The sequence below is a fragment of the Palaemon carinicauda genome, chromosome 19, assembly GCF_036898095.1.
Source record: "Palaemon carinicauda isolate YSFRI2023 chromosome 19, ASM3689809v2, whole genome shotgun sequence".
NCBI lineage: Eukaryota > Metazoa > Arthropoda > Malacostraca > Decapoda > Palaemonidae > Palaemon > Palaemon carinicauda.
Genome location: NC_090743.1, coordinates 126563853 through 126580119, shown reverse-complemented (window position 1 = coordinate 126580119; position 16267 = coordinate 126563853). Strand labels below are relative to the sequence as shown.

General features: G+C 37.6%; 1 protein-coding gene across 9 annotated transcripts in view; it reads left to right on the top strand.

Moving 5' to 3' along the window:
• The window catches only part of TSG101 (tumor susceptibility gene 101), a 90590-nt gene that overhangs the window by 107 nt on the left and 74216 nt on the right, over positions 1-16267 (top strand). For 5 of the 9 annotated variants that reach the window (XM_068393930.1, XM_068393927.1, XM_068393926.1 and 2 more), the window contains exons 1-2: positions 3047-3134; positions 4424-4515. In XM_068393930.1, coding sequence (XP_068250031.1) covers positions 3062-3134; positions 4424-4515 — 165 coding nt within the window. In that variant the 5' untranslated portion in view covers positions 3047-3061. Of the gene's footprint in view, positions 213-3046; positions 3135-4423; positions 4516-7951; positions 8117-16267 lie in introns of those variants that run through there. The other 4 variants (XM_068393932.1, XM_068393931.1, XM_068393929.1 and 1 more) reach the window with 2 other exon arrangements.

Sequence of the window (16267 nt, the reverse complement as noted above, 5' to 3'; positions counted from 1 at the left end):
CTGAACTTGAAGTTGACAGTAGCTCTTTCTGAGAATGTCGTTGGTGTTATCTCGATGGTAACTTGGAAATGAGGGTATTGGCATGATCAGAACTTGAAGTTAAAGGCAGTAGGGCAATATAACTTGTTGGTTACTTGATCGAAACGTGAAGAATTTATCGACGGTAACGCAATGTGAAAGTCTTACTCATCAATACACCCTTGGTACACTAGGTAAACACAGGTCCAGCTTTCTTGTTCTCTTAACTGTAGAAGAGATTATTATTATTATTATTATTATTATTATTATTATTATTATTATTATTATTATTATTACTTGCTAAGCTACAACTCCAGTGGGAAAAGCAGCATGCCATAAGCCCAAGGGCCACAACATGAAAAAATAGCCCAGTGAGGAAAGGAAATTAGGAAATAATTAAACTACAATAGAAGTAATTAAGAATTAAATTTGAATATTTTAAGAACAGTAACAACATTAAAAAAATCTTTCATACTTCAACTAAATTATAAAAACCTTTAAAAACAAGAGGAAGATAAATAAGACAGAATCGTGTGCATGGGTGTACCCTCAAGCAAGAGAACTCTACCCCAAGACAGTGGATTCGAAGACCATGGTACAGAGGTTATGGCACTACCTAAGACGAGAGAACAATGGTTTGTTTTTGGAGTGTCCTTCTTTTAGAAGAGCTGCTTACCATAGCTAAAGAATCTCTTCTACCCTCACCAAGAGGAAAGCAGCCACTGAACAATTACATTGCTTTAGTTAACACATTGAGCTAAGAAAAATTGTTTGGTAATTTCAGTGTCATTAGGTGTATGAGGACAGAGGAGAATGTGGAAGGAAAAGGCCAAGACTATTCGGTGTATGTGTAGGCAAAGACAAAAGGAGCATTACCAATGTAATAATGCCTTGCTAGTTGAAGGACCCATAACTCTCTAGCAGTAATATCTCAACGGGTGACTGGTGCACTGGCCAACCTACTACTGTTATTATATCTTTATATACTTAAGCTGAATACTTTTTTTTTAATATTTTGTCTTAGATATCTTAAGATTCGTTTCTTACATTTTTCTTTCATTTATGAGTGAAATGATTCCATACAATTTACATTGATATGTAGGCCGGGCTAGCTGAATGAGATTATAATAATAATAATAATAATAATAATAATAATAATAATAATAATAATAATAATAATAGATATAATGATAATAATAATAATCATTATTATTATTATTATTATTATTGTTGTTGTTAGCTACAACCTTAGAAAACCAGGATGCTATAAGCCCAAGGGGTCCGAAAGGGCAAATTGCACAGTGAGGAAAGGAAATAATTAAAACTACAAGAGAAGTAATGCACAATTAAAGTAACATATTCAAAAAACTGACGACATTAAAATAGGTCTTAATCGATAATTGGATGGACAATTTTACATAATATATTCATAGCCGTTCGCGGGAACATCTAAAAGAATAGGCCTACCTGCATAAAACTGCTTAGGTCTACCGGGCTGTGTAATGAAGCATTTTGGACAAACTTGAGTCATGCCTAAGTATTTTATAGTTCAGAGAAATTTCAAGTATCCATTGATGAAAAATTTATATTCTTTTTTTCATTCTACAGTATTAAAATTACGGAACGTTTTATTCTTATTAAGAAAATATGTGATTGTTTAAATTCATCCACATCTCTCTAGGCCTATGACCAACTTCTACTTGTGTTATTATTATTATTATTATTATTATTATTATTATTATTATTATTATTACTAGCCAAGCTACAACCCTAGCTGGAAAAGCAAGATGCTATAAGGCCAAGGGCTCCAATAGGGGAAAATAGCACAGTGAGAAAAGGAAATAAGGAAATAAATAAATGATGAGAATAAATTAACAATAAATCATTCTAAAAACAGTGACAACGTCAAAAGGGATATGTCCTATATAAACTATTAACAACGTCAAAAACAGATATGTCATATATAAACTATAAAAAGACTCATGTCAGCCTGGTCAACATAAAAACATTTGCTGCAACTTTGAACTTTTGAAGTTCTACTGATTCAACTACCCGATTAGGAAGATCATTCCACAACTTGGTAACAGCTGGAATAAAACTTCTAGAATACTGTGTAGTATTGAGCCTCATGATGGAGAAGGCCTGGCTATTAGAATTAACTGCCTGCCTAGTATTACGAACAGGATAGAATTGTCCAGGGAGATCTGAATGTAAAGGATGGTCAGAGTTATGAAAAATCTGATGCAACATGCATAAAGAACTAATTGAACGACGGTGCCAAAGATTAATATTTAGATCAGGAATAAGAAATTTAATAGACCGTAAGTTTCTGTCCAACAAATTAAGATGAGAATCAGCAGCTGAAGACCAGACAGGAGAGAAATACTCGAAACAAGGTAAAATGAAAGAATTAAAACACTTCTTCAGAATAGATTGATCACCGAAAATCTTGTAAGACTTTCTCAATAAGCCAATTTTTTTTGTGCAATTGAAGAAGATACAGACCTAATGTGTTTCTCAAAAGTAAATTTGCTGTCGAGGATCACACCTAAAATTTTAAGTCATACAAATTCAAAGAAACATTATCAATACTCTTTAATTTTTCTGCTTCTGCTTGAAAGCCAATTATATCATGTTGCAAGACAAGCTAAGAATACTTTTATTATTTGTTATTCCCTTGCTAATCACAAATCACTAAAATACAGTTGGATAACAGATCTTCCGATAAGATTCTCATTCAATTTAAAATACATAATAAAGATTTCTATGATATTGATAGAATACCAAGAAATACAAAGAGGCCGATAGCGCTTATCTAAACAATAAACTGCAAATATTTTCTCTATCATATAATCTGAAACATAACCACGACGCCACAGTTATGCGTGAGCATACTGACGACGTCACAGCTTTACGTGAGGCAGCGTTTCTTCAAAGCAGGGAAAGACAATTCACTTTAGGATGAAATTCCTTGTATTATTCAACGACTAAGCGACTTAATGGTGAAGAGGTGAAGGAGACTTTCACATAATTGTGATAAATAATGGTCTGCAGTCTAGAACACTGCAGGCAAGGTCGCAGCTGGCGCTTTCATTATCGGAAAACCATTGTTGCCAGTGAGTTAATAATTTATGTTTCAGAATGTTCAACTCAATACTGTACCCGGCAAGCGAAGGACACACCAAGCAAGAAAAGCGCGTTATATGTTTTACGTTGAACTTCATATCTGTAGACATAAATTATATATATATATATATATATATATATATATATATATATATATATATATATATATATATATATATATATATATATATCTTCTCGTCCTTATCACTACATTAAGGAATCGGTTGCCTGATGCGCCTTCTCCAATGCCTTCTATCAAAGACATTCTCTTCCACCAAACATACCTCATCTCTCCATATCATCCTTCACCTAATCTCGCTTTGTAATTCCCAGCTGTAACTCACTGTAGGACAAAGGCTTCTGACATGTCTTACCTCTCCCGTCTGTTTACCTTTTTTTTTTTTACCAGTTTATACCAGCATTTATTTAGCTCGTTAATCCATGTTTTTCACTTCCTTTCCCGGCTTCTTTGATAATATCTAGGGACCCATTCTTTTTTCTATATATACTATATATATATATATATATATATATATATATATATATATATATATATATATATATATATATATATATATATATATATATATATATATATATATATATATATATAACATAGATAATTCTTTATCTTCACACGAGAACAGTAAATCATAAAGAGGTTCGTCTCTAACAGTATTATAAAAAAAAAAAATGAAATTTACCTGTATCAAGATAACCTCCTTAGCAAATCTCAGGCAAAGTCCATCTCTAAAATTATCTTTATCTTAAAAACTCTTGTCAAAAAAGACTGGTAAGAATCATAAGCTCCAGTGATTACTTAGCTCATACATCGCCACTCTTCCGGTCTCTCTCGATATTGAAGCTGGAAGACACTTATAAGCTCTCCTTAATGAATATGATGTTCCAAACACTTATTTTGAACAAATTTCCAGATTTAAGACGAAAAATAATTCAGGAACAATCAGTTCATCCATATGGAACAAGAAATTCAAACTTAACTCTTCCTTTCATACGTATTAATAGATGCGAGCAATCGTATCTATACCAAGGTATTAAACTTTGGAATACTCTGCCCACTTATCTAAAGGCACTACTTAGCGTTCGATCTTTTAAGAAATCATATACAAATCTCCTGTTATCTGGGTATTAAGCTTTATTAATAAATATCTATACTTGCCTACCTAACCACAAGATATGGTATTCTCTTTTCGTAACATAATTAAATCAATAATCCAAGGTCATAATGAACTAATTCATTATTTTTATTTTTCTAAAGGCTTAGGCGAAGAGAACACAACACGTATGGATAAATTAAGACGGTTGGTGATGACTGATACGGTACCAGCGGAGCGGGAAGATGACTTGAAGGTAAACGTCACATACGTGTCAGGTTCACGTATTATTATTATTATTATTATTATTATTATTATTATTATTATTATTATTATTATTATTATTATTATTATTATTATTATTATTTGCTAAGCTACAACCCTAGTTGGAAAAAACAGTATGCTATAAGTCTAAGGGGTCCCAACAGGGAAAATAACCCAGTGACGAAAGGAAACAAGGAAAAATCGAATATTTTAATGACAGTACGAAGAGAAATTAGATAGAATAGTGTGCCCGAGTGTACCCTCAAGCAAGAGAACTCTAACCCAAGATACAGTGGAAGACCATGGTACAGAGACTATGACACTACCCAAGATTAGAGAACAATGGTTTGATTTTGGAACATCCTTCTCCTAGAAGAGCTGCTTACCATAGATGAAGAATCTCTCCTACCCTTACCAAGAGGAAAGTAGCCACCGAACAATTACAGCACAGTAGTTAACCCCCTTGAGTGAAGAAGAATTGTTTGGTAATCTCAGTGTTGTCAGGTGTATGAGGACAGAATAGAATCCGTAAAGAACAGGCCAGACTATTCGGCGTGTGTGATGTTTAGGCAAGGGGAAAGTGAACCGTAACCAGAGAGGATCCAATGTAGTGCTGCCTGGCTAGTCAAAGGACCCCATAACTCTCTATTGGTAGTATCTTAATGGGTGGCTGGTGCCCGTGCCAACCTACTGGATATGGGCCACATTGAGACCTGAGAGATATGGGGTTGGGGAGTTAGTGACGAAATCTAAGGGCTATATACTGTCTTAAAGATGTTATCTTTTCATTAAATTTCATTTTATGCCAGTGGTTTTATTTTAAGTCTTTATATCAATTGTTGGAAATTATGTGAACTTTAATGTCTATTGCTACATCTCATGTAATCATATTTATACTATATATATATATATATATATATATATATATATATATATATATATATATATATATATATATATATATATCTTGATAAAGAAGAAGGACTCTGAGAAATTTAAGAAGCTATAGAGGTGCAGATATTGGTAATGATCACCAGCTCCTCATTGCCACACTGAAATTAAAACTGAAAGCACTCAACAGAAAGATGGATAGAATACCTGGGTTTAATACAACTAAGATTTTAGAAGAGCTTAGAGAAACATTTGCAATTGAATGTAGGAATCGATTTACAGTTTTAGAGACTTTAAGAGACGAAAAAAAAGACAATTAATGAAAAATGGTGTGATAATAAGATAATAAATAGATCAGTCACTTGGTAGTGAAGTCTTGGGACATGCAGTTACAAGGAGAAAGCCTTGGATATCAAATGATACTTGGGATACTATAAAAAGGAGACAAAAACAGAAATTGATTGTTGAAAGTTTTCGAAGTAATGAAAATTTCAAGGTAGGGTGTGCTAAGCATTCCAGTTGTAACAGAGATGTCAAAAGAAAAGCCATGAATGACGAGAGACTATAGTGGCTGAGGCTGACAAAGCTATGAATTCAGGAAGTGGCAATGGTGTAAGAATTGCCCATAGAATTACTAATGAAATCTCGACTGGGGCAAAGAAGAAGAAGCATATATCCATCAAAAAGAGAGATGGCTCTATTATAGCAACAAAAGATGAAGAAGGACAACATTGGATGGAACACTTTAGTGAGGTTATGAATAGGAGATATGAAGGGAATAATTTGATTGATATACCTGAAGCTGATGAAGACCTGGATGTGTACGTGAATGGATTCAGTTTGAATTCGAAGCTATCCTTAAAAAAAATAAAGAGACGGAAAGCCCCTGGATACGATGGAATAACTGCCGAAGTGATACTGGCCGAAAATGAAGTGACTCCCAGACTACTTACAAGATTATTTTGTAGAATGTGGTATGAAGAGGCAAAACCTGATGAATGGGAGTTAGGAGTGTTGGTAAAAAAAAGAGATCTGACTGATTGCAATAATTACAGAGACATAACACTTACGTCAGTTGTTATGAAAATATATAGTATGCTTATTCTAAAGAGACTGGAGAGAAAGATTGATGAAGAGCTGGGAGATGAACAAGCAGGATTTAAAAAAGGTAAGAGTTGCACTGACCAAATTTTCATTTTAAGACATGTTGTACTGCAATGCGTAGAATATAGAAATCTCCTTTTGATGGCATTTATGGACTATGAAAAAGCCTTTGATAGTGTGCACCGGCCAATTTTATGGAGAGTCCTGCATTACTATGGGATTCCTCTTAAATATGTAAATTTGATTAAGCCTATTCATAAGCATAGCAAGTGCAAAGTTAATGTTAATGGAGTCTTATCAAATGAATTTCCAGTGAACAGCGGAGTACTCCAAGGGAATATGTTGTCACCTATGTTGTTTATCCTCCTCGTGGATTTCATAATGCTAGAACTGTCAGAGATGGGGGACAAGGATTGGACTGGATCTTTCTCGGGCTGGGGTTGGGGAACACCTATCATCAGTCTTGATACTCTTGTTAATATTTCCTAAGTTGCACTTTGGATAGATTAACCCTATGATTATTTTGTTTTTCTTTGAGCTAACGTCTAAGATGATTCATTAGATCTCATACCTTTTTTTTCAAACACTTGTTGGCAGTTACAAAACCTACAGTTGATGAAATTTCAGTAAAAATTCTCAAATGATTACTTCAAAGATCTTGTTTTTAAACAAATCCTGCCAAATATTATATACCACAATAAAATAATTATTTTCCCTTGAGCCATTATTTATTTGAAATAGTCATTGGAAAGCAAACTCTATGAAATCGGATATTACACCATTATGATTCATAATAGTAGCGTGAATCACCCATTAGTAATCTTTGTGATTTCCGATGATAGACAAAACAATGTCCAGAAAAGCTGCCACTGCATTAGACTCTTCAATGCTGTGGACACTTGCCTTCTATTAAGAGTTATAGGGCCTTACTTTGACAATCTTTAATAAGACAGGAAATTGACATTATTATAATGCTTTACATTAAAATAAGCCATCTCACCGAACAAAGAAACGCGTACCAAACAAGGGATAACGATAATATAGCATAAAGAACGTGTCTACCCATTGATGCATAGGTTTAATCTAACGTTATTTTTTTTATGAAAATGCTAATATAAAATTGTGAATAAACCTATGTAAAACTTAGCTATGGTAATACATATCAAGTAATAGTTAACGCAAAGGGGATTTTTACCAGAGTATTGAAGAAATTGTAAACAATTCGTCAGGGGCAGTCGCTCTTTTACCTTAATGTGAGGTTACGCATTGGAAAAAGACTTTCCGTTTTTTAATATTATTGATGAATTTTATAAATTAATTACGATATTTAGAATAAATATATTATTATTATTACTAAAAAGAAGGATAGAATATCTCACATATGAAAGATATGTTATCTCCGTATGCAGAGACACCATTACGCGATACGTATATAACGCTGAATGAATCATCTGTTCAGTGGCCCAGTCCCTGACTCCTCTGTCGTATTTCTTGACACTAGTGTAATGAAGGATATTAATTTAAGACACATTTGAGCTGTTTTGTTAGAAATGTCACCTCAGTATGAACAAGTGGTGTCCCAGGCAGTCGCTAACAGGGTAAGATGGAAAAACAATTGAAATTTGTCTCTATCCAATGTTACGGGTTCATTATCTCTTGTTGGCCGTAATATACCTACCGTAGGTGGGCTAATCTCTCCTTTTATGTTCATGAGACATCTCGTCGGTTATTTTAATGTTATTTTAGGCTGTTGTGGTTGTTAATGTGATTAACATAACTGTTAATTTAAAAATTTATTAGTCGGTTCATTGTCTTAACGTAGGTAGGCTAATCTCTCCTACACGTTCCAAAGACATCTCGTTGTTTATATTAATGTTATTTTAGGCTGTTCTGGTCGTTAATGTGATTAAAAGAACTGTTAATGTGATTAACAGAACTGTTAATTTAATTTTTTTTTAGTTGGTTCATTGTGTTGTAAAAATTCATAAAACTAATTGGGGTGTATGTATGATAGCGGCCACTTGTATGTTTGACTACGGCTAACTTAAAATACGGCAGTGTAAGGGGGGTAGCGCCCCCCGTTAGGTAAGTAGGTAAAGACACAGCTTGTAGGTTAGGTTAGGGGAGAAAGTTTAGGTTAGTCGATGTTCATCTTAAATCAACGCATGAGGAACTGGCCGCTGATATACAAAGGCTCCCCGTCTAAGCAGCAACAGAGTAATCAGACATAAATAAGTTATATCGTCTCCCAAATAGTATAATGGGAGCAGTAATCTAATCCATTGCTTTAATTGGGAGGTTAGTAAACGCTTAGTGGAACCATATCCCTTCGAACTTTTACGTTATCTCGTCAAGTTCTAATACCTTTGAATCTAGTTTTAGCCACGGTGTTCGAGTTAGGAGCAGAGGCGTTTGCTCAGACGGTGTGAAGGTCTGAATGATCCCCCGGTCTCAGAATTCTCCCTGACATTGTATAATGGTTCTTTTCCGCCATTAGCTCGCTTCGCTCGCATGAAAATAAAACATCAAGCTCGTATGTACTGGCAAGCGGTAATGTTGAGCTGCGCACGCTAACATTACAGGAAAATAAAACATCAACCTCGTATGCACTGGCAAACGGTAATGTTCGCGCATGCGCAGATTATCAAGGAGAATTCTGAGACTGGGGGATCGTTCAGACCGTCACACTGGATAAACTTGATGGCTACTGATATTGATTGAATTTTGATGTCAATGCAAATTGAATTCTGATGTTTAAATCCACTTTTATTTCTAAAGGAATGGTTTTCCTCATTTGTTACGATATGGTTATCATGGGTAGGATTTTATAAAGAAATATAGTAAATTATTTGATCTAAGAAGTGTATAGATTGAAACATATCCTATATTGTATGGTACACTATTTTTTTGTGTGGTAATATTTAGCTCTATTGAATGTAACATTTACTATTAACCCTTTTACCCCCACTGGACGTACTGGTACGTTTCACAAAACTCTTCCCCTTACCCCCATGGACGTACCGGTACGTCCTTGCAAAAAACTGCTATTTACATTTTTTTTTGCATATTTTTGATAATTTTTTGAGAAACTTCAGGCATTGTCCAAGAGAATGAGACCAACCTGACCTCTCTATGACGAAAATTAAGGCTGTTAGAGCAATTTAAAGAAAATATACTGCCAAATGTGTTTGTAAAAAAAAAAAAAAAAAAACGCTTGGGGGTTAAGGGTTGGAAAGTTCCAAATAGCTTGGGAGTAAAAGGGTTGAAAGCCACATTGAGGAAACTGTGCGTTTCATCAGTATCTGTTCAGTTATTTGATACAGTATACAAAAATGATTTGGTGTAAAGGGAATATACAGTCAGCTCTCGTAACATCCAAAGAATTATGTATGAGAGCAAAGAAATAGACATGTGAACTAACTAGCTTATGCTAGCCTTGGATAGGTTACTTACAAAAATTGCAAAAATCATTGCCAAGTAATATTTAGGTTATGCAAAACAATAAGTTAAGGATAATGCTCATAATCCAAATAAATAAGAATTATTTGTCATTTAAGTATGCATTAGAAGAATATTCTTACACCAGCTCAAGTACTGTAGCACAGTACAGTACAATTATTTTCCATTCATTGGGGTCATGAAAATTTTCATTTGGTATTACTGTATTGATTTATGAATATACTGTATGAGGGTTATGTAAATGTATGATGGCTTGTTATGTACATTAAATTCTCTGGAGCATGTAAAAACTTTTCATTATCTAACATACTGTAAGTGAGAACTTAGGATCATACAAACTTTGCCTAAATATATGTTGTTCCTATACAAAATACAAACCATACATTCTTTACATTGGAGAAGAAATTAGAGCAGTCTGGCATACAGTTATAAAAGTTTTTAATTAGGTGTCAGTAACCGTTCGTGTTGTTACCAGTGGTAACAGAGAGAATCGTCATTCCTTCTCAGTCATACCTTCTTCACTTTTAATCTCAGCCGTGTTTGAAGACAGACGTCTCCTTCCACTTTCTCTCTGGCTGGCTAAAATTCAAAACTTTTTACTTCTCATGTGTAATTTGGTGTGTGGGTACTTGAGGGCGCATGACATGCGAGTTTTGCAGGCAAACCAGCCGATTTTGCGGTACTGTTATGTTACTGGAGGACCTGGATCCTCGCTATTTTTGCTCCTCGTGCTGAGGACATTCCTACACTGCAGCTTCCCCTTAGTCAGAGCTGGAAGAGCTATGGCATGAGGAAGTAGTATTTGAAAAGCAATTCTTCGCCTACACGGTCTTCCTCGAGATCGAAGTCATCTGGTTAACCATCGCCAACGATCAACAAATCGTGTGCCACCTAAGCGTTCGGTTACACGAGAATCGCATACACATTCGACTTCTCATCAAGCTTCTACTATGTGAGAATTGCCGAGAACGCGAGAATCTCCTGCTCCTCCACCAGCTCGGAAATCACCTGCTTGCCAGCGTTCATCTTACCAACAGCGTTCACCTTGACGACCAAATGGGTCGCTTAGGTCTTCACCGTCTCGGCAATCGCTCATTCGTCACTTAACGAACGAGCGTTTAGCCGTAACTCAGAGCGTTCCTAAACCATCGCGTCGCTTCCCTTCGGAATGCGTTTACTCACCTGTTCATGATTCTCTTCAATATGTATCATCTCTCATCGGTCAGCCTTCATGCTCAGCTACGCGTGAGTCGCCTTCTTGAGGATTGTTGAGACACCATCAGCGGTAATGATCGATCCCGCGGTATCGCTTGTTAACGTGGGGACACACTCCCTCTCATCGATCGAGTCATCGGTCTTCATGTTGGCAATCACCATCGCGTCTTCAACAGGAGGATTCACAACGCTCTCCAACGCGTCGGCAGCCGTCACATCCTCATGCAAAGAGGATTACCAACTGCAGCCACCAAAGGCGGTGGTTGTGGCCGCTAGGAAGGTAGGGTGATTAATGATCGTTCACCGTCACACAGTACCAGTAAGGCTTTAGAGACCCTCCTTCTCTCTGGCACCCACACCATTGACTTTCTGGCCCCCCAGGTAGTAACCCTTTGGGCTAACACCAGTCTGAAACGTCCAGCAATTCATGAATCGCCTCCTCGAGAGTTGTCAATTCACCATCCTGCCTCTCGCTCGGCAGTAGCGATCGACCCCGCGTTTTTCGCGGTATAGCTAGTCGACTCTTATTAGCGTCAGCGTCAGACGTTGACCCCTTGTACGTTGTCGGTGTTGTTGTTTCGTGGAGCTCATCTGCTGCCCTCCTCTAGTAGGGAAACACACTCTCTCTCTCTCTCTCTCTCTCTCTCTCTCTCTCTCTCTCTCTTTTTTTTTTTTGTGGTCTTTGCTGGGTATTGATGGTGTCCCATTAGCGGAGAAACTTCTGAAGGTGTCCTCATCCACCAGAGCCCAGAAGTCTGTTGCTTCTTCCTCCTATCTGGCTCCCCCTGCCTAGTTGGTGTGTGACAAGGCCCTTAATGATGAACCTATTCCTGTAGAGGAATCCCCTGTTGTGAAGGTATGTCAACATATGCAAAATCCTTAATCGCTGGGAAGAAGAATAAGAAAGGGTTAAGTGAGCTTGCTCTCCTTCTCTTGTCTCTTCTGCTGAGCCTTCTTTTCCTGCTTTGGAGATGTCGTCACCTGCACTATCACAATTTGCTGCTCTGAGGAAGATGAAGAGGTCACCAAAGCGCAAATGACAGGTCGTTCGAAATCTCTTGTGACTTCAAACGATTCCCCTACTTGGTTTCATGGTGGGTGTAACGCTGCTACGAGCCCCTACCCTCAGTAAGAAAGCTTTGGGGAATGTTCCAGGGATCAGAATAATGAGAGACTGATCCCATTTGCTAGTGGTAAGGATCTTTGTCCCTCTCCTGCCCTGGGACGGTCTCAAGACGCTTTGGTAACAGACCACCCTGCTAAGAGATTTGCAAGGAAGAGTGAAGTATAGGATGATGCTTCCAAGTTTTCCAATCGTCTGGAATCACCTACTCAGTGTAAGGAGAGGCAGAGCACCTTTCGCCCTTCTGTTCTTTCTCCCCGTGAAAAACTCAGTCTGGATCTCCGCAAGCACGATCACATGACCAATCTTTTCAGCCTGGATCTCCATGAGTACAAACATCCCGGTTGTCTGTTTTGTTTGCCACGAGAAAGGAGATCATATGATTCTCCCTCTTCTTCCTCGGTAGATAAGAAGGCTAGTGTTTCTCGTTCTTGCTTGTCTTGAAAGGGTAAGTCGCGTACAGCTTGGTTTCGGTCCCCATTAGGCAGGAAGGCTTACCTTTCCAGGTTCTGTTTGGTGCAATAATCACAAACACCCTGATCACGACTCAAGTCCTGTAGGAGACGTTCCTCTGAAACGCATTCTCTAAGAACACGTTCATAGTTTGCCGCGATCACCCTGATCTGGTGATAAATGTTCTCGAGCTCTATGGGCTTGAGCCATGTAGTTTTACCTAGGAAAACTTCCTGAAAGGTTTGAACTGGGTTCCATTAGACTCCCGGTCTAATTGCAAAGACATTAAGTCCAAGCACCATCTTTCTTCCAAGGGATTACTGGCCCGTTGGGGTCCTGGGCCCCAATCGGGTCTGTGCTGTCAGTGAAGATCCCTTCCTCCTGTGTGGAGTCCTCCCATGGGAGTGAGGATATCTTCATATCCCTCAGATTCACTCACTCCAGATCAGGGTTCTGTGCCTGTCTAGACAGACAGCCCAGGGACGGAGTCGACTTTCTTCAAGGTCTTATAACTCATTAGGGAACTTGAACTGCTCAGAGAAGTGTCATCTAAGCCCATTGAAGGAGGCCTATCTTCACTCGACCTGCTCAATGACGCCCCTCCGGGTTCTCACCCCAACTCTGAACTAAACTAATGTATCTTGGTCCAGGCTAGCGTGGATATCTTTACGACCAAAGGTCATTGAGATTGATCACAAGGATTTCTTCCCTCCTTAATACAGTAATGCCTAACAGCACAAAAGTAATTCGTTTTAAGGTGCCTTTCGTAAAGTGATTTGTTCGTATTGAGTCACATTTCACATGCAAATTGTCTAATTCGTTCCAAACGCTACAAAACTTCACATTAAATCTTATAATAAAGCTATTGTATAACCAAAATAAAATACTGTACAGCCAAATATATTTGAACCATTTTATATATCTAAACTAACTGTTAATACTTGTAAATTAAGTTGCTATTATAACATAATGTAATAATAAATGGAAAATACTGTAATACAATACATACAGTACAGAACTGTACATACACAAAATATACAGTACCATATGTACTGTACTATTATAGTTATCCCTGTTATAGACTACGGCTACATTTTCTATTATCTAAAACCATTTTCTTCAACTTTTTTATTGGGTGACTATTTTATTCTTGGCCTGGCTGGCAAATCTCTTTCCTCAAAATGAAAATTTTTTTGCAAAGCCAGTCATAAAAATATTTGCATCTTGTTTCACAGCTTGAAAATATCGTAAGCAGACTCTTCCGTGAAGAGCGGTATGACTGATACTGTATATCATATAAAAGGTCGATGGTTTGTATTATGAGTAGGAACAGATCACAAATATTAAACTAAAAGTAATTCGTATTTTTCCTAACTATACAAACCTGAAACCTTCAAGTTTCATGGCACACCTCATCCACCCCGCAAGCACCTGCCACCCAGCGACCAACATTACTTTGTTAAAAGTCTAAACGGTCGTTTCAGTTTTGCCAACGTCTTACTCCTATGTATGGTTTCAGGTTTATACAGTGATACCTCGGTACTCGACCATAATCCGTTCGAGATCCGTGTTCGACCTCCGATTTGTTCGAGTACCGAATTTTTTTTCCCCATAAGAAATAATGGTATATATTCTATTCCGTTCCCAAGCACTCGAACAGGCCCAAAATATTAATAAAACGTGTACCTAAACAACAATAATTATCTAAATGTGTATGAAATTGGTCAGAAAATCCTATAAAACAATTTTAAACCATTTACTGTACTAAAATAAAACAATTTTAAACCATTTTCTGTACTGTAGTGAACATACCTTTGAGCAGCGGTTCGATGGCATACAGGGATGGATGTGGAGAGGATGGAAGGGGGAGGTTACTGCTTGGAAGGAGAGTCCCCTTCCATGATGTGGCGGGGTAGTTCTCCTTCAGGAGTTGTTTCTCTCTCCAATGAAAGGGTGGGCAGATCTATTTCAGGGGTTTCTTCTCTTCTTTGTCTCTTCTTTGGAGGAGAAACAGGCTTTGATGTAGCAGCTTTCTTTTCTTTTGTGAAAAACTGGTCTATTGTTAATTGTTTCTTCCTCCTCTGCAGTATTCTTCGAAAATGATACATGACACTATCATTAAACATATGCACTGCCCGGTTTGCTACTGCAATTTCTGGGTGGTATTTTTCAGCAAAAGCCTGCACATCTGCCCACTTGGAACAAATTTCATTGATGAGAGAACTTGGAACATCCTCCCTTACCTCATCCTCTTCTGAAGATTCCTGCTCCACAATCAGATCCTGCTGCTGTTGTTGTTGCAGGTGCAACAATTCCTCCACAGTCAACTCGGTAGAATGGCTTTCTACAAGCTCATCAATATCATCCTTGTCGACCTCAAGCCCCAAACTCCTGCCCATGACAACAATTTCCTCAACGACATCAGTGTCATCAGAAATTACAGGGGTAGCAGTGCTTGGACCCGCCTCTGGTTGGAAACCTTCAAACTCCCTCTCTGTGACACATGATGGCCACAGCTTACGCCAGGCAGAGTTCAATGTCCTATAGGTCACACCTCGCCAAGCTTGGTCAATCATGTTAACAGAGTTGAGGATGCTGAAGTGTTCCTTCCAGAATTCCTTTAGGGTCAACTTCGTGTCACTGGTCACTTCAAAACACTTTCTGAAAAGGGCCTTGGTATAGAGTTTTTTGAAGTTTGAAATGACCTGTTGGTCCATGGGCTGGAGTATGGGAGTAGTATTGGGGGGCAAGAATTTGATTTTGATAAAGCTGTATTCTTCTTTCAAGTCATCCTCGAGACCTGGAGGATGTGCAGGAGCATTGTCCATAACCAGAAGACATTTCATTGGCAAGCTCTTTTCAATGAGGTAAGCCTTAACCTGGGGGGCAAACACTTCGTTTATCCACTCAGTAAAGAATTGTCTTGTGACCCAAGATTTAGTGTTCGAGCGCCACATAACTGGTAGTGCACTTTTACAAATATTATTTCGTTTGAACACCCGGGGGTTGTCCGAGTGGTACACTAACAAGGGTTTGATCTTGCAATCGCCACTTGCATTTGCACACAGCAACAATGTTAGCCTATCTTTCATTGGCTTGTGACCTGGCATCTTCGTCTCGTCCTTGGTAATGTACGTATTGGCTGGCATTTTCTTCCAAAATAACCCAGTCTCATCACAATTAAAGACTTGTTGTGCGATCAAATTTTGTTCATTTATGTACCGATCGAATTCCCCCACGTATTTATCGGCTGCAATTTGATCCGAACTAGCTGCCTCCCCATGCCTAGTAACACGATGAATACCTGTTCTATTACGAAACTTTTCAAACCAACCCCTGCTCGCTTTAAATGTAAATGAATCACTTTCACTGGTACTCGGACTTTTCTTCACTAATTCTTCATAGATATGCAACGCTTTTTCACAAATGAACGCTTCACTAACACTTTCCCCGGCCAACTGTTTTTCTTTAATAAATATTAAAAGCAACTTTTCCATCT